General features: G+C 51.3%; 1 protein-coding gene across 1 annotated transcript in view; it reads left to right on the forward strand.

The window, feature by feature from the left end:
- The window catches only part of PRKCB (protein kinase C, beta), a 130,712-nt gene that overhangs the window by 434 nt on the left and 105,106 nt on the right, over window positions 1-25,172 (forward strand). The window contains exon 2 of the mRNA XM_014936185.1: window positions 83-176. Within this exon, the coding sequence (XP_014791671.1) occupies window positions 83-176 (94 nt within the window). The remainder of the gene's footprint in view (window positions 1-82; window positions 177-25,172) is intronic.

Here is a 25,172-nt window from a genome sequence, read left to right on the forward strand (position 1 = left end):
CCCTGCCCGGCCCCCCCTCAGCATCTCCCCGGTGCCAGCTGCCCCCGGGCCCCCGCCCCTTCCCGCCGGCGGCGCCGGGCAGGGTCGTTGCGCTGCGGTGCCGGGGCCGGTGCCGGTGTCTCACGCCGCCTCTCTCTCCCGCAGGGGCTTCGGCAAGCAGGGCTTCCAGTGTCAAGGTGAGTGTGGCACTGCCGGGGGGAGGGAGAGGGTCGGGGAGGGGGGGGTTGGGGGGGCAGGGACCGTCTCCCATCCCCGGGACCGGCCGCGGAGCATCGGTGCTGGGGCTGGCGGGCAGCATCCCCCCGGGAACGGCCGTGCCCAGGCCGGGGAAGCAGCTTAGTCATATTTTTAATCAACTGAGCAACTGGTCGGTGCTTTAAGCCGGTCGGGTTTCGGTAGCAGAGATAAACGCCCAAGGCTTCAGATAAATCCCCCCGAAAAAAAAGGCAGAGGGAAGTTTATTGTTTTTAATGTACTTAACACGAAAACATGTGTTTTAATGGCAAACAGGCTGCGCGCTGGCTTGGTGGCAGTCCGGGGCTGTAACTATGCAGTCTGGAAGAACTTGAATGGCTCAGTTGTGTTGCTGGGGAAAAAAAAATGAGGCTTTATAACAAAATATGTAGTAGCTTCTGGGTTACTACAACCGGAATTCTTTGGTCTGATAATGCTGGGATTCTGGAGGGATTCATCAGGGATTTACGATGGCCCCTCAGGAAATTAGGATGAATTGACTGGGCTTTATCTGGTTGCTTGGTGCTCCTTTAGCTACCCTAACTGCAGGTTGCAGATGCTCCTATTTAGCCTGGCTAATCCTGGCCACGATGGTGTGGGTCACACCTGTGTGAGGTTAAGGTCTGGGCTTGGGATTCAAACAGGGCTGGTGCTTGCAGTTGCTGGCAGGGGAATTTTGCTCTTACGAATAATTTGGGCAGGGTTTCATTTTGGTGGCTGAATCCCAAGCTGAGGTATTTTGCACGAGAATAAAACCACTGTGTAGCTCCAGTATCTCTTGCTTTGGCAGCCTGGGTTGTATCTGAAGGAGAAAACAGCCCCCGCTGGGTTACAGGGTGGCACAGAATCAAAACTCGAGGTGCTGCGGTGGGTCTGAGTCTCGGAGGGCGGCTCTGCCTGCCAGCTGGGGTGCTTTCGGGCAGGAGGATTTTCTCTTGGATGCTCTCAGGAGCATCTCTGCAGTCGCTGGTACAAGTGGTGTAAATCTAGCCCAACCTAAGTGGTGTTGCTACTCATCCTCAGCACTTGCCTGAGGACTAAAACCTTAAAATACAAAAAGCAGCTTCCCTGCTGCCTCCCAGCCCCCCAACCTAGAGGCCTGGGCTGGTGTTGGCAAGCAGCAGAAAGCAGATGTGGGGACTAAAACATGTCCCAGTGGTGTTACTCAAGGTCACAGCTTCCCCCGGTACCTGAGGTTTCATACATGGGCAGTTAAGTCACGTTACTCAGAGGAGTGTTGTGCAGCTTCTGTCTCTGACTGTGGGTCTTCCCAGGTTTACCCAGCCGTTAATTCTCCAACTGTCCTTGTGGTGCAGGCAGCGTCGTGCCAGCCGTATTTGTGCAAACATGATGCCCCTGAAATTTGAAGTGTGTTGGAAAAAGCTTGTGGGGCTCGTCTGCTGGTGGGGCAAAGTTTTTCTTTTTCCTGCATCATTTCTAGTGCTTTGCTGAGTTCTACCTATAGCACTCACTCTGATCATTTGAGCCTTTTCAAGTCTCTCTTCCAGCCGGTAGGAGCTACTGTCCAAACCTGTAATTGTGCACTTGTTTCAAGCTTTATCCTTAAATGTTTTTAACCAGTATTAAATCACCCCTTGGTGCGTGGTCAGTAAATGGGACCCATGAAGGTGGTCTCAGCCTCGCTAATGCACAGCAATTGGCCTCCGAGTGGGGACACCCTCCACTAACCAGTTAAACAGCCCAGTTCTGTGCTGTGGTTCTTGGAGCAGGAGCCTTTATGAGGCTGCAGTAACACCAGTAGGATTGCTCAGTAGCACGCTGTGCTCGGTGACATCTCCAAAGGTGCGTGACTGGTCCATAACATACCTTTCTGCCTTAAGAAATCACTTTCCAGGTTATTCTGGTATTACAGTCATGAAAACCGCATTACTGTATTGCAACAGGAAATTTTGCAGACTGCGGTGTGTCGAACAGACCAATCTTTACCCCAAATGCCTTTCTAAAATCACTGATTTTATGTGGATTTTTCGCATGTGTCCCCTTCTGCGACATCCCGAGGTCCCTGGGTGAAAGTGCTCTCATTAGTGAGGTAGACCGTGGGCGGCATCCTCATTACAGTGAAAGCATCGTGCGGTTGATGCCCCACGGTGGAAGGCACGCCATGTCTCCATGCAGAGCTCTTCCAGGTCGGAAAGTCAAGCACGAGCTAGAAGTCGGTACCGCCTGCCATCTGCTTTGAAATCACGGCTCTGGCAGGGAGGGCTCGGAGTGCCAGGGCTGGCACCGCGGGATGCTCCTGCTCCCAGAGTGGGTTGAGCCCTTGCACCGGAGCCGTTGCGGTGCCAGGTCATGCTGGGTACCACTCTTGTTAGCGAGAAGCACTCCAGGCTTTGGGTTTGTGCCCCACACGTTGTGCTGCGGCTGATGTTGAACTTGGTAAATAAGTCGGATTTACGTGGAAGGAAAAGCCCTGAGGGCTAGCTTTTGTTTAAGGGCTCTTTTTCTTCAGCTCTACAAGGTTTCCAGGAAGCTTTGATTGTAGTGTTTAGCTCTCTGTTTATTAAATGCAGCTTTAATTCAACTTTAACAACTTCTCCAACTATTTTATCCTGTTCTTCAGTGGGATGGCTGGAAATGGAGCTAAGGCACATGCCAGTCTCGTTCCTGAGCTGTTTCCTACTCCCGTGCTTGCTTTAAGTAGGTTTTCACCTGTGCCCTCGTTTCTTTCTAGGGCATTTGCAATAATTAGATTGTTAATTAGCTCATTACTTGTGACTTTTGGCAGGAAGTTAGTAGAAATTGACTCTTTGTAGCTTGAAATACTAATGGATACCACAAATGCTGCTTAATTGCTTGCTAATCTGCTTCTTATCCTTGAGTACAATCTCCACTTTATCTTTGTATGCATCTTAAGACTTCCTGGGCTAATATCTTTCTTCAGAGCCAGGAAGCATTTGGGTGCTGGGCAGCAGGAGGTCTGTGCGCAGGTGGCCCTGAGGAACAGGGCTGGTTCTTGCAGGTGAACAAAAAAATACCAATATATTGTGGGTATTGGAAAACTGAAGTGCTGTGGACGTGCCTGGAGCTGCCAGAAAGACAAACTCTTCCTGGGGGAAGCTGGTTGTGCACTGGCTGGGTGTCAGCCCGCGGTACAGAGGGGGCTTTCTGACTCTGTTATAATGATCTGTTATAGCTGGAAGGTATGTGAGCTCTCGTGTGAACTCATAAATAACAAAGAGAAAGGGGTGTACGTGTTCTCCCCTTCCTGGGTTTCCATCTGTCCGATACCATTACCAGGGAATACATGAGGAGGGAGAGAGCAGCATCTCGTTATCTGCGGGCTCTCGTGGTGAGGGAGCAATGCGTAGCTGAGTTACAGCCGATGGCTTTGCTGTCTCGGTTCTCCCAGCTTAAGAAGTGTTTTGAGGATGGTGAAGGAAAGGGAACTGGTTTGAAAGCTCTCAAGAGTGAAATTCTTGGTCTCGTTCTCGGAATATGCCGCTTCTGGGAACTGGCAGCTTTCTCTTCATCTTTTCTGCTCGTGTTTCCTCCTTGCCATCCGTGGGGTTTCTTTCTCCTGATGTCCCAGTGGTTCTTGGTCCCTCCGCAGACCAGAGTACCAGCTGCATTGGAGGTTTGGTGAGGGGGGAACCTTGCTGAGAGCTGGGTTTGTTTAACCTGGAGTCTCCATTGCTGGGCTGGGCTCTGGGCTTGGGAGGGGCAGAGGGAAGAGGTGCTCATGTAGAGGTGAAGAGCCATGTAACGTGATTCTCACTTCAGAGCAAAAAATAACCTGCATCTGTTACTGCTTTCATGTGTACAGAGTAAGTAGAAAAGATCTTGGAAAGAAGAATGTTGATTCCTTAAGAAGAGAAGGGGAAAAAAAAAGAAGCATCGTTTGGTAACGGATGCTTAGATCTCATGCAGTAACTTTTCTGGAGAAAATGTTTGCTTTTTATCCTTGCTTATGACTCAGTAAGGAAAGATACTCTTCAGATTTAATCTTTTTCCAAACTTAATACCAAACATAATTCCTTCTTCCAGATTTCCTTCCCTCCCATCCTCCCAATCCTGTGCTCTCCTTTGGCTTCGCGCTTTTGTGGTTCAACCTTTGGTACCCAAACGAAGCGGCTGGAAAATGTCAGACGGGTCTTACCTTTCAAGAGATCATTTCTCTCTCTCGCTGTCTGCCTTCAAAACCCACCCTTCCTTCCCCCACCTCTTCGCTGCCCTCCAGACGGAAGTGAAACCCATAACAGCTCTGGGCTTCGCTGCAGCTCGTGGTGATGCTGCTGCTGCTGCGGGGTTTTGGGTTGTCGCCATGAACTTCGCGCCGGCGTTCAGTGCGCGCTCTTATTGACTGTATTAAAGCAAGCAGGGAAACAAAAGCAAAACAAACTCCAATCATTCGGAGTTGCCTCAAACCTAGTAATTTCATGTCAACACATTATGCACGCTGGAGAAATGTTAGTGTTCAAATAGACTAATTAAAAATGTTACTGCAATTACTTTTGCAACACAAACGATGCTAATTATATAATGCTGCAGAAATTGGAAACATAATTTTGGAGGGTTTTTTTTTTATTTTATTGCATGCCTTGCCGTGGTAATACAACCCTCGATGGTGGATCCTGGGGTGGTGGGAGCCAGGTCCTGTGGCCGCTGGTGGAGCAGGTGGAAATAGAAAGGGGAAGTGGGTCTGGTCCCCCTGCGCTGCACCAGATGGTCTGTGGTTCTGCAGAACTGTGAATAAAAACAGAGTTGACGGGGGGGGAAAAATGGGAAGATGTTGCCCCTTCATGTTTTGGTCCAAAAGGATCAAGTCTCTTTCAAAGGCTGTAGCCTGAGCTGGTTTCCCTGGATCCTTCTCTTTCCTGCTCTAGATTCCCGCAGCTGGGAAGAGCAGCTAGGGAAGGGGAGATCTATTTTGGAAGGAAATCTGGAGGTGCAGAAGGCTCTTGCTGCGCAGGGGCTGTGCTATCGGGTTCAGCAGGGATCACTTGATATGTGAAGCCCCGTTAGTGTCCCCTTACAGCGTAGAACAGTTCGTTAGAGTTTCTCAGTGGAAGTGGTTTCTCTCTTCCCTCCCCCTTTGCAGTGAGCACGGTAGATTTTTCTTTCTTATCTCCCCAGATACCCGTCATCCTAAAATGATCTTAGATGTTGATCATGGGGTGGGCTGTTTCTTTCCCAGGGCATCTGTCACTGACCAGGGTCAGCAACAGGAAGCTGGGCAGAGGGTCTTGGGTTTTGGGTGCCTTGGGGGGTGGTAGGAGGGTTTGCATCACGTCTAGCTGGTGTCTGTCTGCTGAGCTTAAACCACCCCTGCTGAGTTTAAACCACCCCGGTATACGAGCCTCTGCCATGATTATTCTGTGGGTATTGAGTCTTCCAAGGGAATTTAATGCCTGGGCTGTCTCTAAGGAGACTTCTCAGCAAACAGTACAGGCATTTCTGTACGTCTGCTAGCTCACGCACACGTGATCCTACGGATTCCTGCAGCACACGGGCTCCTGGAGGGGTGTGTAGGACATCCTTGCACTAGCAGTAAGTTGTGGGCGGACGCTTACCTGTCTCAGCAAGACGCTGGGGCTGCAAAACAGAACAAGACCATGATATCTGATGTAGAACAGGAGGTGGGGGTTGAATCTCCTCTCAAAACTTGCTGTGAATTCTGTTAACTGATGGGCTTTTATCTAAAAACTCAAGCTAGAGGAGTTGCACAAGCCCTTTTGATGGGCTTTGCTGCCCTCCCAACCAGCAAACACAGCTCCCCATTCTTCTGGCTGCATTTGAAAAGGCAAAAATCTAAAAAAGCTTGAGCTGCTCGTCAATGCCATCCAGTCCCCTTTGGATTTATCAGCAAATAAGTTACATGATCGCAGTGACTAACAAATTAACTTCTAGCTGTGCCCATAATTTAGTTCTGGGCAGAGAACTGCTCAGAGCACGTCATTATAAAGTGTACAATCGGAAGGGGAACGTTAAAGTGCCATCCCCTGGTCTGAATCGAATGTGTGTGGTAGCAGGAAGGGACGCTTATAATGGTGGGTGGGATGGGATTTTGCCCAGGAGAAATGTTTGGGTGGATTTTTCCTGCAGAAGCTGGCTGTGCAGGGGATTAGTGCTGCACGTTAACACAAACACAGCTCCGGACCTGCCAGGGTCCGACCACATGTGGTAAGGCTCCAGCATGAAGGACAGCACGGTGGAGGGCGTTCGCAGTGCTGTGCCATTAATTCCTCCAGCGTGGCTTCGTGAATCATTACTCTGAAAGTCCGTAAATTAGAGCCATTTAGAAAAGGTGAGTAACAAGCTCCCTGTAGGAGAGGAGTAACTGCAGGTCTTCTGGGCAACGTGTTCTTCGCGTCCTTCAAGGGCTGCGACTCAAGACAGGTTGATAAGAGCAAGCCCTTTGAAAAAGGCAATAAAAACCAAAGTAGAAAAGGAGTCCCTGTGTGGTGATCCTGGATGCAGCCTTGGGCTTCCATTGCCATGTTTTGGTGTCACCTATGTGGTGTTGGCATGAATGCCCTTCACTGTGCTGATGGCTGATGTGCACCCTGTCCCTGAGAGCTGGGCAAGGGGAGGAGGGACAGGAGAGTGCTCTGCAGACCCTCCAGGCTTTTCAAATGATGCTGTAGAAAACAAAGCACAGCAGAGAGTTTGTTCCTCCCATATCTGTACCTCGAGTTTTGGCAGAAACACTTACTGAAGCAAGAGCCACTGTGCTCCTCGGAGCGGGATCCCTGCAAGGACTCCCCGGAGTGAGGCTTTGTGCTGGAATCTTGTACCTAAGCAGAGACATGGGGCCAGGGCATCTGGAAATGAGGGTTATCCCATGGGTTGCATGTTTCCTGGGAAAAGGGCTGCTCTGGGCTGCTGCTTGCCCTGCTCTGAGCTGAGCTGTGGAGGGTTTGTCTCCTCTGGAGGCAGGTACATCAGCTCAGGGCTGCCTTCTCCATCCAAAAATCCAGCCAGCCAGGGCTGGGGCGGTGTTGGTGACCACTCTGCCTTGGCCAGGAGCCCCTCAAGGCAGAGGGGCTGTAGTGCCAGCAGAGATGGAGAATGGACATAGTGAATGCTGTAGTCTTCCAGTGACCCAGTGGATGGAGATGAAAATCTACTTGAAGCTTTTCAGCCCCGTCAGGGGGTGCTTCCCAAGCTCAGGAGCTATTGCCCCAGCAGAGAAGAGAGTCTCACCGGGAGAGACTTGACCCCGGTTGGCCCTGCCCTGCCAGCCTGAAGCAGCTGTCACCAAAAAGTCAGTTTTTCCACAAAAGCCACAGGAGGGGTGGGGGAGATGAGAAGAAAGCTCCAGTTGTGTGGTGCTCGGTAGCAGCCAAATGCTTCTTATTAAGCAGAAGCAATTCCCATAAGTAGCTGTGCTGGCTGTAACCCTTCCCGGGAAGGCAGCGTTCCCAGCCAGGAGCTGCTCCTGATGCTGCGCAAGAGCAGAAGCACGAGCACTTGGCTCGCTTTGCTGGGGTGACAGGGATTCCTGTGAGGTCTCTTCCAAGGGATGGCTGTATCCCATCCCAAGGAGCTTAGTGCTGCAGGGAAGCAAACGGCTTTGACTATGGTGGACCCCCAGTGCTCACTGTCTGGCTCCTTCTCCTCCTGCTGCACGTGGCCCAGGCTCTACTGAAAATGCTGAAGGCCAGTGGCATTAAAAAGAGCGTGGCCAGCAGGTTGAGGGAGATCATCCTTCCCCTCTACTCCACCCTGCTGAGGCCACATCTGGAGTACTGGGTTCCCCAGAACGAAGTTCCCCAGTTCAAGAAGGACAGGGAACTGCTGGAGAGAGTCCAGCGGAGGCTACAAAGATGATGAAGGAACTGCAGTATCTCTCTTATGAGGAAAGGCTGAGAGACCTGGGTCTGTTTAGCCTGGAGAAGAGAAGACTGAGAGGGGATCTTAGCAATATCTAAAGGGCGGGCATCAAGAGAAGGGGGCCAGGCTCTTTTCGGTGGTGCCCAGCAACAGGACAAGGGGCAATGGGCACAAACTGGAACACAGGAAATTCCGTCTCAACACAAGGAAAAACTTCCTTACTTTGAGGGTGACAGAGCACTAGAACAGGCTGCCCAGAGAGGGTGTGGAGATATTCAAAACCTGCCTGGATGCGTTCCTGTGCAACCTGCATTTTTCCAGTGGAGGCAGGAGGGTCGGACTAGATGCTCTCCAGAGGTCCCTTCCAACCCCCTGCCATTCTGTGAAGGGCTCCTGTTCAGAGCTCACTTCTTCAGCTTTTCCGTGTCCAGTCCTGGTCAGCCACAGTGCTGTGCACGGAGAAGGCTGGAAGCCATCACCTCCTGATCCAGCTTAGAAATACTTCTTTGGGTTTGTAGCTCATGAGGAGAAGGGGGTTGAGCAAAACCTTGCCTTCCTCTGGGAGCAGCAGGAATTGGGGGTGCCCTGTGCTGTGCCATACTGGCATGGGTGCACAGCCCTGGTGTGCTGCAGCTGCAGGGACTGATGGTGGGCTGTGCCTCAAGGAGAAGGACATCTCCACGGCCCATGGCTGTTTTGTGTTAGCACCACTGTGCTCTCCATTCTGTGAAGGGCTCCTGTTCAGAGCTCACTTCTTCAGCTTTTCCGTGTCCAGTCCTGGTCAGCCACAGTGCTGTGCACGGAGAAGGCTGGAAGCCATCACCTCCTGATCCAGCTTAGAAATACTTCTTTGGGTTTGTAGCTCATGAGGAGAAGGGGGTTGAGCAAAACCTTGCCTTCCTCTGGGAGCAGCAGGAATTGGGGGTGCCCTGTGCTGTGCCATACTGGGATGGGTGCACAGCCCTGGTGTGCTGCAGCTGCAGGGACTGATGGTGGGCTGTGCCTCGAGGGGAAAGACATCTCCACGGCCTGTGGCTGTTTTGTGTTAGCACCACTGTGCTCTCTGTTCTGATTACCTTCATATAGGCTGCGAGTGATTTATCAGTGACGTTCTTGGACCAGCCTTCACTGGAAAAATAAAATAAATTAAGATGTTCTTACGAGTAGGCCACCTGAATTCTGTATAATTAAAACAGTAACTTGCAAGCAGCAGTCTTTTTTTTTTTTTTTTTCCTTTCTCCTGTTCAGGATTATTTAACTGTTCATTGATAGGGGAGGAAGCAGGAGCAGTCCTTGCAGGGTCACACTTCATGCAGTAAGACAGACCTCACCATGGCTTCCCATGGCTGATCCCAGTTCCCTGTAAAAGGAAATGCCTTTCCTGAGACACGACAGCTCTGCTCCCGCAGCATCCCTGCGTGCTGCCATGGCCCTTCAGCTCAGCATCTGCTGGTGGCCACGGGCATTGTCTGCTGGTCTGCAGCACGCAGATGGCTTCAGGACGGTTCCCCTGCAGCCCTCACGCCCGGTGCAGGCTCGGGATAGGGCTCGGCGTCATCTTCCTGCGAAGAGGTTACTGGAAGGCAGTTACTTTCTCTTCTTGTTTACCGAGCTGGCTCGCTCGCTCTCTCTGGAAGCTGTCCAAGGCTGGGCAGACCTGGGCTGTGGCAATCGCTGCTCTGCTGTTAGGTGCTGATAAATGCTGTTTAGATGAAGATGGGATTCTTTTTTTTTCCTCTCCCTTACCGCTTCTCCGGCGCGGCCGAGTTGCCTGCACAGCGTCTATGGGCTGGCGTGTCTCAGCTGAGAAGGGGGGGACCCTCTGCTGGGTGGTGGGGATGGTGGGCACGGGCAGGAACCGGCGTGTTGGCCGGCCAACTCTTCGTGGCTCATAGTTGACCCCGGGGCATAACTGCAGCTCTGCTCAAGCTGTTTGCTTTTGAGGGATTTGGGCAGAGTTCCTCGGCTGTTTTATAGCTGTCCTGCTCTCCCCATCGTGCAAAAAGATAACAGCCCAGTTCTAGCATGGTGCTTGCATCAGTAAGGGTTTGGGGTGAACACCTGTAACCTCCTCAGCCTCTTGCTTTCAGAATTTAACTTGTGTAGAGCAGGAGCACAAATCTTCCTGCCCCAGCTGATGTGCATCGATTGCTGAATATCTAATGCATTTGAGGTGCATCTTGGTGGTTTAAATAATTTGCTTCCATATTTGGTCTTGCTTTTGTGCCAGGTTTGTACATCTTGTTTAAATATGACAAGCAGAATATACTCACTGCTAATCCTGGCTGGACAGGCAACGCCTGCCAAAAGACCCAATATTAACAGGCTCCAGTACATGCGAGTTGCTGGACTTGCTAACCTGAGACTCGTTATGGTACCCTTAAATTGGCTCTTTTGCATCCAGTTTAGTCTGTGTTTCTCCAGAGGGTCAGTCTACTGTGAACTTTCCTCTTCGGGTAGAAGTCCTTGTTCCCCAGAGCAATCTTCTGGGCAAGAAAACGCTTCTAGCTCCAAGAAGGAGAAAAAAAAAAACCACAACAGGTGAATTTTTTTGGGGGTGGCTGGGGAAATGGGGGACTAATTAGTGGCTCTGCAAGGAGGTCTTGGGAGCAGTGGGGCTGAAGCAGGGCATGTAGTCGCTGTCACAGGCAGCTTTGGTGGGGACGGGTATGGAGGGCAGGGTGAGTTGGGCAATGGCAATATCTGGCTGCTTGGGGTGGCTCTGCCTCTGCTGTCGGTTGGGGGTCGTGTTTAAAAACTTCAGTCTCCCGCAGTTCTGATCTGGTCTTCCTACACTTGGTATTTAGTCAGCAGCAGGGAAGCTAAAAAAGATTGTGATGCCTAAATCTCAGCCTTCAGCCGCTCCTCTTCTTCCTCATGCTGTGACGCCGGTGCCTTTTAGCTGATCATGCTGGTAGATTCCTCCCCGTCTTCTGTTGCCATGTGAAATGATGCAACAGTAATAGCTTCACCTTTGGAGAGAACAGCTAAATACCTTTATTCTGACGGTCTGAACAGCAAGCACATTTAGTAGTTGACACTCTTAGCACATGAACAAATGCATTTTTGTGATTTCCAATTATAGCAGAAGAATGAGAAAGTGAGGTTGTGAAGAGGAGTGAAAGTCGTCTTGGTTCTCCTGAATGGCTCAAGGCAACTTTGCTTGGTGACATCGCTATGAAGTCAGGAGTCAGTACGAAGACTGTTTTATAATATCACTAAGAAGCTGGAGTGAGGGGGAAGTGGCCCACGAATTTAATTTGCATCACTGAGTGGATTAGCTCCTGACGCAGTGCAAAGTCATTATTTACCATGTCTCCAGATCTGTTGCCTTTATCAGCGCAATGGTTTGGAGAGAGGCTGATTCAGAGATCATCACATCTCGGTGTGTTACTTGGCGGGGACCGTTAGCACTTGCCTTGTAAGCAAAATGATGGTGCTTGTCAAGATTGTTAATATTGTGCCTACCCCAAGAGGCTGAGTAATTTGTTTTCAGGTTTTTTTTCTTTCTTTGCATTCATTACACTAAATAGTTCAACTTTAGCTTGCTGCAGGAAAAAATATTTGGAGATACTCCATAGTTCACCAATAACATGGAGTAGCCAAGAGAAGATAGATTACCTAAGCAATAAAAATGCTGTAAACCATTTCCCTGGTCTCTGAGACAGATCCATCTTCCCCACCAAGCAGCAGAAGTCATCCCTGTGCTGGAGCCCCCCCAACCCCAGCAGTCGCTATCACTCAGGATGAGTTGATATATGGTCATCTTTCCCGTACTGATGGAAGATTTATGCCCAGCTTGAAATAATCCCCCAAACGGGTTATTTATAGACTCTCCAGAGCTTGACACCGTCTTTGCTGTGGAGCAACCTTTGCTATGTTGTCGTGATGGGGGTTGGCTTTGCTACAGGCTTTGGTTTTTGCTGCCTTACAGGCTGCTTTGGGAAAACAACCTTTGAGGGAGAAACTAAAATTCTCCGGGTTTGCTTGGTTTCTGAAGAGGTTGATGGAACAACTTGCTTTTTGGGGGGGAACTGGTCAGAACAATGTGCCCTTTCGTGCAATAGCTGTAATTGCCAGTGGAGAAAGTTTCTGAAGATGGTAGAGCTGCCAAGAGGGGATGCCTTTATATGTAAGGGGAGAGAAGGGCTGAGCAGGACACCTCTGCTGCCTGCCTCCCACCCTCCCATCCTGCCACAGGAGATTCTGCTGCTTTCTGCCCCAGGAATGGCTGTGAAACTGAGCTAATTCACATTTGTGTAATCATGCATCTAAGGACCGTCTCCAATAGCTCAGTCCATTAACTTCCAAATTTGTCTTACTCGTTTGTCTTTGATGGAGAGGTGCCTCAGGGCCAGGCTCTTCTGGAAATGAGGCTTGTAGGTCTGTAACAGCAGCGAGCTGTTCTCCTGGGTAAAGCAAAGTGACCTTCATGGCAACTGAGAAGCTGATTTTGGAGTTTGCTTCTGGGGGGTTTCCCTGCCTTGGACATCCCTATCTACATGCTCATAGCCTGGCAGGCTGTCCTGCAAGCCATCCACTTGGGAGGCCAGCGGGTCTCCGTCCCAGAAGCCTTCTACCATCACATCACCTCCTTGATGCCATCTCCTCCCAGTTGGAGGGGGGAGCCCTGTGCCATGGCAGCTGCCTGCTGGAAGAGAAATTGTGTTGAAACAGCAAAATTCTTGCTTCACCATCAGTCAGGTCTCCTGGGGTTGCCTCCAGGTCTCTCCTGGAGCAACTCCTGCCTGGAGCTGCTCTGTGCCACCATGCATGGGATGGGCTGAAGGATGCCTGCCAGCCTGGGGAGCAGGACTGGTGGTGCTGGGGACTGTGGAGCCTTGTAGGAAACAGTGCAGGAGGTGGGATGCTGGTTGGAGAGGGGTCTTTGAACCCATGCTCTTGCACCACGTGGTGAGGAGCAGCAAGGAGAGGAGCTGGGTATCTGTCCATGTTACTTCTGCCCATCGGTGGGTAGGGCATGGCAGATGTACAGCCACGGCAGTGGTGAGAGCAGAGCTTCTGACCTAGAGTCTCCTAGAGCTTCTGAGGTGGAAAAAGTCTCACTTACTGGGTCATTTAGAGACTCTGAATCTGGGGTTTTGGCAGGAGGAAAGGCTTTAATTAGCTGCTGCTCAGTAGGGCTGCTATTAGATCTTCAGAGCAAGATGCTGCTGGACTGGAAAAAAATGTAACAATAGTTCATTTGCTTAGGAAACCATGATGATGATTTGCATTTTGGTTGAGTACTTAAGCCCGTGTGGAGAATTTTTCTAAAATAACTTCAAAATGTAGTTCGAATTTCTTCCTTCTCTGAAACTGTATGAATATCTGTCTCGGTGCCAAACAGTTGGGAGTTTGAATTCCTTTGTTTGCTGCTGTCGCTCTGCTGTACGGGAAGCGAATGCTTGTCTGGGTTGTGGACAAGTACTGTCATCAAATGCTGCATGACAAATGGCTTGCTTCTCAACCTTGGAGCAGAATTAAATTCTCCCTTGTTATATACCTATAAGGATTTATTTTTTTTTCCCCTAGCAGCAGTCCCTCCGTTGACCTGAATACTCAGGAGACGTGTACCGGGGTAGGAAGCTTTGCAGCATGTTCTCAGAACCTCGGCTCTGCTGCTATTGAAAATGAGGTGCTTTGAAATACATTTCTGGAAACTTTTGTTTCTGCCTGTGTTGTCAGCTTGCACAAGACGACAATGAGCGTTGCCGTGCCAAAAAGAGAACAAACCTCTGTAACCTTGGGGCTGTTGCTCCAGACTCTCCGCATCTGCGTTACCCAACAGAGTGGGTACCCAACAGTGGCTGACTTCCACAGGTTGGGTGTTTGAAGGTAATGGCTCTGTCACCCCGGGTGCACGTAGGACATCTCTCCAGCGATGCTGTTCGCCCTGGGGAGAGAGGCAGGAGCGGGTGGGGGGCTCATGGGCTGTCCCTGGGACCCCCTGCTCAGTTGGACCATGGAGAACCTGGGGCTGGTTTTCCTCAGCAGCAGCTCCTCAGCTTGGCAGGAAAGCTTTCTGCAAGGATCTTTCTGGTCTGCACCACCAGAGGATCTTCTTTTCTTTGATCTAAGGTTTGCTGCAAGTGGCTCCCATCCATTTCCCAGATCCAAGTCAGAAATCTCCAGCTTTTTTAACCTCCGTGTGCCACACTTCAGAAGATAAAGTTCCTTCTGCCTTCACCTGGCTACAGTTTGGCCCAAATAGCAAATTACTAGGCGAGAAGCTTATCTTTTAGATCAGTTTTAGCCATTTCCCTGAGCTGCTATGAGAGTTGCTCGCTTGCGTGGGTAGGAAAAATGGGATAATAGCGCTGTGACATAATGTGCTGCCTGTAACTCCTTGCCTTTGGGTTGAGGGGGGGGGCAGGTCTCTCAGGAGGTGGGACGGAGCGAGAAGCTCTCCCTTTCTCCTGGGGCACCTGCCTGAAGGGGGCCAGGAGCCAAGGCACGGCATCCCTGGCTGGCGGCGAGTCCCAGCGCTGGTGCGCGGCACGGCGGCGTTCCCTTCCAAAACTGCCTCCCCCGTTCTGGGTTTTGTAAATTTGGAGGAAACTTAATTTCTCTGGTGTTACTATTAACTGAGTCCAAGAGGATGAAAATAAACGACTGTTGGGAAGGGCAGACTGACTCACTTTCTCATTCTCCTGTAAATTTCCATTTAAGTTTCAGTTTAAGCTCAGGTATGAGGGGAGTGAAAGCTAGTAATTTATGACAAAAACTTCTATTTTAGATCACGGTAGAACAACTGCCTTTCTAATTGCAGAAATTATAAGGCTGTGATTCTTGTAAAGGAATACTGAATCCAGTGGGTACCTGCGAATTGCCTTTCAGATGCTCCACTTCAGAGCCACCAAAATGAACTTGAGACCGTAGAGCTTGTGCTTTGGTGCTGCCTGTGCCTTGACTCTGCTGCTCCCCTGACCTGAGGGCTGCAGAGGTGACCAAGGGGCTCTCTGCTCTCACGCAGCCTGCACAACTACCTCTCTTATTTGCTTTTGCCCTTGTTATCACTGGCTTTGTTTGACAGCCTCGAGCTCTCACCCTGGAAGAGGCAGAGCAGCCATTCCTCACCCCTGTGATGCCACCTCAGATTCTGTAGGCTTTATGGTCTCTTCCATCAGTGTCCCACCTCCAGGTCGTGGAGTTGCATCCTGATCCATCATTTTCCACATGTGAGCAACTTTGTAATTTTGATCATCTTGCTCTTTCCCAGCCCTTTTCCTGGGCCTTGGGGATTCGAAGGCAGCACTCCTTTTCTGATGCTGTCCCGCATCCCCCCCCAGCCCCGGTACAGCCCCAGGACTGGGCTGTCTGGCAGCACTGGGGGCCCCTTCTTAGCTGTGGGGCTCAGGGGCTTATCTTATTCCTGAATCGGGTCCCTGGGTGGCTGGGTGCTTCACATGATGCAGCTCGGCTGCAAGTTCCTCCCTTATCGCCCCCTGCTTGGCTGTAGTTTTTCTTCCACCATGTCAGAGTGAAACAAGAATACTTCTTTAAAAAGCAAGAGGAAAATCATGTGAGTAAGCAGTGGTGTGTCAGCGTTTTGAGAGGGTTCAAAATAACGTGGCCGATCTGGTCACTTCCGAAGGGGGAAGCGATGGGTTGCCAGGAGTCAGGCTGTGCTTGCCCTCCTCACCCCTGCTCCGGGATGCTCAGGAAATGCTCGGGATGGATCCAGTTGGATGGTGGTGCTGGCTGCAACTGGTTAGTGTGGAAAGCAGCCCTGGGGCAGGGGGACAGAGGCCGGTGCCCCCACAGAGCCTGCAGACAGTGACTGGTGTGGGTGACAGCAAGAGCAGAACCCGGTCACCGTGGCATGGCAGTGGGACCAGTTTGCATCGCTCACTGGTCAGCACTGCTGAAGCAGAGCAAGTGGTGCTGTCAGATGTCTCCTGGCTTTGAGGATGCTGCTGATGAGCTCCTCAGGGGTGTTGAGCTCCTGGTGGCCACTGCTCTCATTGGAGTGGCATCCCTTCTCAACATCAAGTGGCTAGTGATACTTGTCCCTTGCTGGCCACCATCCTTAGTGTAGGATGGCTGATGAGAGCCTGTACAGGAGGAGTCCAGCTGAGGCCTTGGCTGCTGCAGCTGTGCCCACACACTGCACCTCTGCGCTGCATGGGTGGCAAAGCTGCTGTGGGGACACGATGGGCACAAAGCTCTTGGTCTGCTCGTGTTGCTTCTCCCTCTGCACCTCCATGGCTGCAGAGGGGGGATGCTCCTGCTGCATCGAGCGGGGATGCTGGCACCTTTTCAGTTCCCCTACTTGCAGTTGGGATGGGTGATGTGACTGCAAACTGCATTCCATGTAGGAGCAAGAAGCACCTTCTCCTTCCAAAAGGGCACTGTATTCCTGTGGGGATGCTGAGGGCAGGCTCCCTGGGATGGTCCCCTCAACACAAGGAGAAGAGTGTTTCCCCCCTCTCTAAAGAAACTCATTCCTTGAATATATTTTTGAGATGTACGTTCTTTGGCAGTGTTTTTCTTCTCATCCTTTCTTTCTGCAGCCCTTTGCATTTAACAAACGGGGCGAGCGGCGTCCACAGCTTTGGCAGCACCGCGCTGCTGGGAAATGCTCTGTTGTTCCGTGGACCTGGGGGGTGGAAACATGGAAACAGCATCCACTCCAAGTCAGTCTGTGCCCTAAATTAGAGCTGCAAGATGCTGCGATGGGTCCATATGGAGACTCCTAAAATAATAGCTGTCAGCTCACTGCTGACTTGTACGGGGTGCTAAAGCTTTTGGCTTTAGGAATGACAGTTAGCAAAGGAGAACGCCGGTGGGCTCTAGCCAGACCTGAGGTGTGTGCATCTTGGCCCCACGGGCCATGTGCTTTGAGATGGTCACTCTCCGGATCGTGATCTCCTACTTGTTAAAATATCTCATCGTGTTTGAGGAGCTGTAATTACCCATCCATTCGTTACAAGGCCAAACTGGAACTTTTAGGAGCATCAAACAGTTTCTTTTAACACTTTTATTCATAAAATTTCTGGGACAGGTACGTGACCCTGAAACGTGGAAGTACTCGGGAGCGTGTGCCTGTGTGCTGGAGAGGCTGGGGCAGTTGCTGCGTAATTGCTGGTTATTTTAGTAACAGAGGTGTCTGTAAATGGATCCCTGCTGCTCACATTTAAATTCCTGTTTATTGGCTATTGGTTTTGATGTGCTTTTCCTCTAACGAGCGAAGGGCGATGGATTGTCTAATAAAGAACTCGTATCTCATCTTTCTACTGCTGCGGAGACCATTGGACTCCTAATTGCTCTGCAGTGGCCTTCTGGAGGTGGCTGCCTGTCAGGACAGCTGTTCCCCTTTCATCGGGTTATTGCGCATTCAGGTCTTGTCCTCTTCAGGTTTTTATTTGCTGTCCAGGCCCTGCTGTATGTGAACTGCCAAGCCATTACACTGAAACGAGTGGCTTAATTGCAGAGGCTTGTGGCTGGGCATCACTGATGGTGTCAGTGTGAGTGGGGTCTGTGCATGTCCTCCTGTAGAGCCGGCCGGGAGCACCAACGTTGCTGCTGCTGAGCCAGGGAGGGATGCTGGTGCCCAATGAGACTAACAAACCCCTGCTGAAATAGCTGAGGAAAGTGGCAGTTTGGCCTGAAAAAAACCCCCAAAACCACTTTTCCCTGTTACTGAGGCTGTTGATGTTTGTTTGGGGTGTGCAGGTAGCAGCCCTCTTTTCCTCACCAGTGGGTGCTGGAGAGGATGAGCTCTGGGTGGGAGCGAGTGGGGCAGCCTGCAGCAGGGCTGATGCTCTGCAAGGACAGTTGGATCCTATGATGGAGCCTGTTTAGACAGCTAAAATCCACGTGTTTGCTTTGTATTCAATGATAGCAAAGCTTGAGTTGGAACCTCTGCCCTCGAATGGCAGAACCGGGGCTCCTCGGCTGCTGCTGTGATGCTGTTCCCATGATGTCTCCCCTCCTGAGCCGAGCTCAGCTGCGTTGTCAAATAACATCCCACCGCTGCCTTGTAGCTGTTCTTGGAGGGGGAAGGAAGGATGTGATAATTACCCTGTTTTGTGTGGAAGAGCGGGGGGAGCAACTCAGGATGCTGCTTGTTTCTCCTGTGAAGTCTCAGATTCCCGTGCTCTGCTGTAATGCTGTCCGTCCTCTCAAAACTGCCATCCCTGGTCCCCCGTGGCCATCGGGTGCCTGCACCCTCTCCCCAAAGTGTGATAACACTTTGCAAGAGGGGGCTGTGCTGGGGAGACATGACCCACTGCAAGGGAAATGGTCCCCCATTTCTCTTTGTTTTTCTGGTCCACGCAGGTCCTGTCCATAGGGCAGCCCAACGATGGAGGTGACAGCACCAGTCTGGGGGCTCCTCTGGGTGACCATAACTGGGAGTGGGAGTACAGGGCTTGTGCGTACACTGGTGAACTGGACAGGAGGTGGCACATCCTGACAGGACAGTGTTACTAGTGTTGGTCCCATCCTGGAGCACATCTTAGAGCTCCCTGCCCCAGGCAGAGGTTTTGTAAGCAGGGCCGTGGTGAAGCAACACGGAAACCATAGAGTAACTTCCTGTAAATTGCTTTCTCTCACTGGCAGAGGAGTTAAAATTGTAAGCAGAAATGTCAAAGACCAGAACCTGGGAGAGCTTTGAGGTTGTGGAGGGCTGGAGTAGTCTTGAGGGAGCTGCTTAAAATCTCTCTATAGAACTGGGACAATCCTGGTCTAGTTTGTCGGGTCAGGGGGTTGTACTGGACCCCCTTTGAAAGGTGTTCATGTGCTTTGGGTGGCCCCTGGAGCCCCCGATCCATTGCTGCATGTGGCTCCCGAGGTGCTGGTGGGAGGATGGTGTGAGCACTTTGACCACAGGATGCACCAGCAAAACGTTTGCTTATCACTGTCACTCTCGCTGTTGGGTGGGACGGGGACCATGCTCCATCTGCCCTGGTGGTACCCGTGCATTGGGAGGCTGAGCAGAGCCCTGTGGTGTTTGGCCATGTCCGGGTGCTGCAGGGTGGGCTGTGATGCACAGTGTGTCCCCATGCAGCTGGTCGCCAGGGAGCTCTTGAGCTTTGTCTCTGGGTTATCGTGGCTGGAGGCTCAGCAGGTAGCTCAAGAACCGAAGTTTTCACTTTCATTCTTCACCCTTTAGCTTGTAGAGCAGTAGTTAAAAAAAAAAAACCAACAAAAAAACCAACCCAAAAACCAAACTAAAGACTTAAATGAAGAATCAAGCCATGTGTTTCAAATCTTTGTATAGAATGTGTGTGAAATGGTCATTTCTTTGAAGTTTATTTGCATGTCTGTGACTGGGGAGCCTCCTCTGCTGGGTGGCCACTTGGGGCATGGGGTGACTCATCTGCCTGTCTGTTGGGGGTGTGTGTGTGACATCCAGCCTCTCTGGTGTCGTCATACCCAGTTAGAAGCTTTTCCTGTGTAGTTTAGGTCACTTCCATGGACTTTCCTGCCTTCCTGTAGGAATGCTGTTCATGGCAGGCTGTGCCAGTTCGCTATGGTCCTGTACCCACCTTCACGTGGTGCTGCTGGTCCTTCTGAAACCAGGAGCCACCTGTGGTTCCTCAGGCACAGCCTTCACCTCCATTTCCATGAAAACTGGAATGCAGGCGTTGATGTGTGCGATATTCTGGCTTGAAGCAACGTGGTGCAGACATGACAGTTTCAGAGGTGGGATCGCCGGTTGCGTGGTGGCACAGAGCTGAGCTCGCTCCCCGGCAGCCTGCGGAGCAATTCCTTGGTGTGAGCACAGATCTCCCATTAAATGAGCTGGAAACGGGCAGATCCGAGGGGCAGGCTGTGGGGTGGGTGCCAGCAAAGCCCCCCTTGCCCACACTGGCAGCGAGTCCATCCCACACGGCCGGACTGCCTACATTGGTGATGGTGGGATGACAAAAAGTAATGGAAAGTGCCAACAGACAAACTTCAAAGGCTTCAAATTTTCCTTCAAAGGCTCCTTATTTCTTAATAAACCTCCCAAAGGGCGGCTTGAGCTCCCCAGTGACCGTGTGGTGATGCCTGGGCGCTGCCTGCATCTCGCTGCAAAGCGCCAGCTGGCAGTAGCCCCATTTTTTTCCCTTTTTTTTTTTTGCAACCTTTCCCACAGCTTTTGTTGTTACTGCAACCAGTATCTGTCTCTCTCCGCTTCTGCCTTGACACATAGTGATTTTTTCTTTCTGTGAAGGTTTCTGAGCGATCTAAATTGAGGAAGGGGTGGATCACTTACAGACACAGCACCGCTTCAGATGCGAGAACAACTATTTTGAGGTAGTATTTTGAGGTTTGACTCAACTTTAGTGGCTTCTCTGCAGGGAAGGCTGGATTGATAGTCAGAAGTGGTAGCAGGTCAGGTGGTCTATTTTTAGAAGTGCTGTTTAATTGCCTGATGTTATTCTTGCAGCGCTCATAGCTGGACGGTTAGTTATCTTCTGAGAAAGTTTGTTAGCGTAAGCCAGGTCTTGATGCATACTTGTGTTTATTAAATAATAGATCCATTATGGGGCTTTGGATCTTTGTTTTATCTTCTGTGGTTGGGAGGGAGAGAAGCAGTGGGACAAAGCACTCACCACCTCTGTATTTTAATGACAGAAAGGTGCTACAGAGTTCTCGTAAATCGGTCTTCTGTGCTTTCTCCCCCTGTAATCGTGTATGACGTGCTGGGTTCAGGTGGCATTGCTGTCCTGGGGATGCTGCTCTGGGGACCTGGGGCAGCTGGTGCCCGCTGGCAGCTCTGCTGCATCTCCATTGCACTGGCTGGGTTTGGTTTCATGCTCTCATCCTCCATCTCAATTGCATAAAGGAAATGTTCTCCACAGCGGAGAGGTCTTTAACTAAATGCTTTTTATTCATGTAAGCTGGTGATTAAAATGCTTCCGCTCTGCCTTGCTCCTGTGCTCCATAGCAGATGTTTCTGGTGCTTAAAGAGTCACTGGGCTGGCCTGGCAGCTTGCGTGGACATCAGTGGGTGTACAGAAAAGGTGCCTTCTCCACTCGTCTTGTGATGTTCATGGTGGGGGAGCCTTCCTGGTTTATGTGTCCACAGGGGGAGGACCGAGGCCACCCCTTTCCTGCTGGTTGCTGTGTCTGTGGGGTGCCCGTGAACGCTCACAACAGCGTACTCTTCTCTTCTTGGTCTTTGAGACCTGGCCCTGTGGGTATCACTCTGCAAATGGATGTCCCAGCACTTATTTGCATAGCATTTCCATAACACCAGCAGGGCCATTCAGGGGCAGTGAAGCATTTAGATCCTCCCCAGTCCCTGGGGGTTGTAGCAGACCAGGGTGAGGTGTTGCTTCTGGACCTGGGAAACACTGTGGGCTCAGGTCCCTGAGCTGCCTGTGTGGCCTCAGGGTCTCTTAGTCTTGGTGAGAAGATGACACTCTTACGTCTACAAAAGCAGGAGGATAAATATATTAAAGGTAGCAAGGTATTTGGCTGACCTGCTCCTCCTTGCTCCTCCTGCATGGACTGGGGATGGGCAACAGCTCATTTCTGCTGCTGGTTTGACTTCTTGTGTCCAGGTCACCATTTGTTTGGTCTTGTCCAAACACCGCTCTCTGCCCTCCATTCCTTGGTGGGTTGGAAATGGCTTTGAGGTGTTTCCTCAGCTGAAGCATGACTTCTGCAATCTATGAGGCTGGAGTAAAGCTCTCGAAATTCCTCTCCTGCTCTCTGTTGAGGAATGCGGTCCCTGGGTAGCGAAGCCCTGACTTTTGCATTGGTATATGACTCGTTCTTGGTACAATCTGCTGCAGAAGATGGGAGCCAACCTACTGAGGTTGTGTGCTGCATCCCACTGATGCAATTGGCTTTGTTTAGGGTCTTGAGTATGTTGGAACATGCTGGCTTGAGTGAATAGTTTTAATTAGTTACTGTCTTAGGCTGTGGTTTACTGTGCTGACTCACTTCCAGCTCTCTGATAACTTCAATACATGACTTCATATCAAGGCAGAAGAACAGAAATTAAAACAAGGGAAGATGGCCGGGCACAGGCTTGGGACAGGCTCTTCCTGTGGGCTGGGTTTTGGGGAAGCTGAGCTCAGGCTGCACTTGGGGCAGAGGGCAAGTAGGACCGGGCTGGAGGTGAAGGAGGTCCAGCAACAGCAGGGGTCTGCTCCACAGACTTGCGAAGCGATGGAGAAAAGGTCTCCAGCCTCCAACCAGCCCAGAAGTGCAGTGTTCAGCTTGTTCTTGGCTTTCCCTGGGCAAAGGCAGCGCTGTGACTTGGTGAGGGCTTTGGGAGACGAGTTGCCCATTGAGCATTTGTGTTGCTGGCCCTGGGGCCACAGTCCTGCTGGCCCCCGTGGGAGAGCAGGAAGCCACCACAGCAGAGCAGCACCATGCGCTGCGCCCCAAGAAGTCCCCGTGTGTGCCCTGAAGCGTTGTCTGTAGTATCGCTTCCCCAAAGCTATTTCTGAAGCCTGGAGGTTCTCACTAACCAGCTTGAACTTTGTACTCTTGCTTCGTGTCAGGTGCTAACATCATGACGTGACAAGGTGTCTTTCACAGGGTCCTGCTCATCCTTGCTCCGAGGAGGAGTTTTTGGGGGTGGGAGTGGTAGCTGGGCTGGTGGTCACCAGCAAGGTCTCAAGTGGCAGCAGTCAGTGAGCACAGCAAAGCATGGACACCCTGTGCCCAGCTGCTCTTGGTCTTGCTCCTGAAAATCCAGCAGTAAAAGGGAAGTGGCGGGCACATGCTCACTCTTTGGTGGCTGTCTGAGGTATGAAGGTCCCAGTTATTCCCCTGGCAAGCAGTCAGGATCCTTCTTTTTACAGAGGACTTCTGTGCTGTGTTCAGCATCTCCTCACTGCCACGTGCAGTTTCTGGCTCTGAGTTGTCTATTCTGGAGCACTGTTCTCCTGGATCCTTCCCCATCAGTACCATGGGGTTCACCTCTTTTGCTTTCTGAACTGAGGCATCAGGGCCAAATTAGACTTATGCCGTTGTGATAAAGCTTCTTGTGAGAGTGGTTCAGGATTTGTAATCCAAGACTTTACATCTCGGTAAGGATCCAGTGATGGCTGGTATCCTGGGAGCAGCCTGCAGGACCTCCACACCTTCCCTGTCCTGTGCTCCTCTGCCATCTCATCACGCTGCTGTACAGCCTTTCCTCTTTGCTCTGCACTTGCTCAGTTTAAAAAGGAGTACTGTGTCCAGTTCTGGGCTCCCCAGTTCAAGAAGGACAGGGAACTGCTGGAGAGGGTATAGCAGAGGGCTACAAAGATGATGAGGGGCCTGGAGCATCTCCCTTATGAGGAGAGGCTGAGCGACTTGGGTCTTTTTAGTCTTGAGAAGAGAAGGCTGAGGGGGGATCTGATCAATGTTTATAAATACTTAAAGGGTGGATGTCAAGAGGATGGGGCAAAGTGACAGGACAAGAGGAAATGGGCACAAACTTGAATACAAGAAGTTCCACCTAAACATAAAGAGGAACTTCTTTAAGCGTGGCAGAGCCTTGGAACAGGCTGCCGAGAGAGGTGGTGGAGTCTCCTCTGGAGACATTCAAAACCCACCTGGACACATGGCTGTGCATCATGCTCTCGGTGGACCTGCTTTGGCAGGGGGTTTGGACTAGATGATCTCCAGAGGTCCCTTCCAACCCTGTATCATTCTGTGTTTCTATGTTGATTGAGGTGCTGACCCCCAGCTTGCAGCCAGGGCTGGAGAGATGCTTTGCCGGAGTAGCTGTGCTGCTTTTTCTGTGGGTAGCAAGAGCTTTCTGGTGGCCCATCTCTGGCCACCAGAGAGAGAGAAGCTCCATCCCCAGCCCTTTTGCAACCTTCTGAAGTTTTTGACGGTCATCTTTCTTGTGGTGCTCTCTGGAGCAAGTCCCCCCAGGCTGGCATTGGTGTGGGGGGGCCCCCACTGCGTCGGGGAGCCCTTCCCCAGCACTGCAGCATGATGGAAGGTGTTTGCGAGTGGGAAGGCTGGAAGGGGGAGAAGCTCGTTGCTGTTCCTCCTAATTGCTCTCCCACTTCTGTACTCGAGCGAGCGAAGAGCTGTCTTGAGCTGCGTCCCTGGGGACGCTGCCTGGTTCTGTCATCCCTGGCAGCTGCTCTGGGACTCTCCCCGCAATCGGTCAATTTAAAAGGCATCCTTCTCTGTTTTGACTCGGTCCGTCTTTCCTTTGACGTGAGAGCGATCCATCTGCCTTTTGAGATGGTGGAGGATGCAAGGGCTGTAGTGAAACCTCCTGAGTGGGGGCGAGAAGCTCTGGGGACTGTTCTCGTTGGTGCTGATGAGCAGTGGGATTGATGTAGGAGCAGGATGCTCAGTCCCTGGGTACTGGGTCTCTCTGTCCCCCAACCCGTGTGGGAGGCTGGGCTGCCCACCCTGGGCTCTCCCCCCTCAAGCTGGGGGTCTGGGGTGGGAGCACCGGCTGCTGTGTTTGTCTCTGCTCCCACGAGGCTGCACTCTTCAGAGGAAAATCTGATGTAGCAGCCCAAGTTTAAGATGTTGAGGATGAGAGAACTGCCCGGGCTTGGTGAGAGAAGTTAACTTTCTAGAACTTCTGCATGTCAGCTGAGCAGCACTAGTTTTCAGCGAGCCCTTTTTAGGCAAGGAAGGTCAAAATGCTGCCCTTGAGGGGAAGTTTCTCTTCAGCCCCCATGAAGATGGAAGCTTTGACTACTGCTTGCTCTTTTGAGTAATTTTTTTTTTTTTCTCTAAGAAATCCTTGCTCCAGACTTGCTACTAGAAACTGCTAATAAAATTTGCGGGAGGTTTTTCTGGTAGAAGGTGTGGGGCTAAGCAGGAAGAGCTCCCCTCATCTGCGTGGGTGGCTGTATGTGATCTGGGGTTGCACAAAGTCTTGCTGGGATTTGAGGTGGAAACCCGGATTTCACTGGGGCGGTGGTTCAGGGCTGCCCTGTAATGAAGCCGCACAGCATCATGGAAACCCAGGTGGGCTTTGCCAGTGCTGAAGCTTGTCAGATCCCAGAGATGGGCATGATGGAGCAAGGACTTTCCGTGGGCACATCTCTCACTGTGCACAAGCACCCTGGCTGAAGGAACATCTTCCAGATCAGCATCGGCTGAGCTGCCTGTAGCTCTTAAAATCTGCTGCATCTTTCCTGTCCGGTGCATTGGGCTGATTAGAGCTCGCTTGCTTTTGTATGATCCTGGAGTCTCAAATCTGCTAAAGCTGGTCCTCAAAGCAAGGT

The sequence above is a fragment of the Calidris pugnax genome, unplaced genomic scaffold (genome assembly GCF_001431845.1).
Source record: "Calidris pugnax isolate Ruff unplaced genomic scaffold, ASM143184v1 scaffold17, whole genome shotgun sequence".
Taxonomy (NCBI): domain Eukaryota; kingdom Metazoa; phylum Chordata; class Aves; order Charadriiformes; family Scolopacidae; genus Calidris; species Calidris pugnax.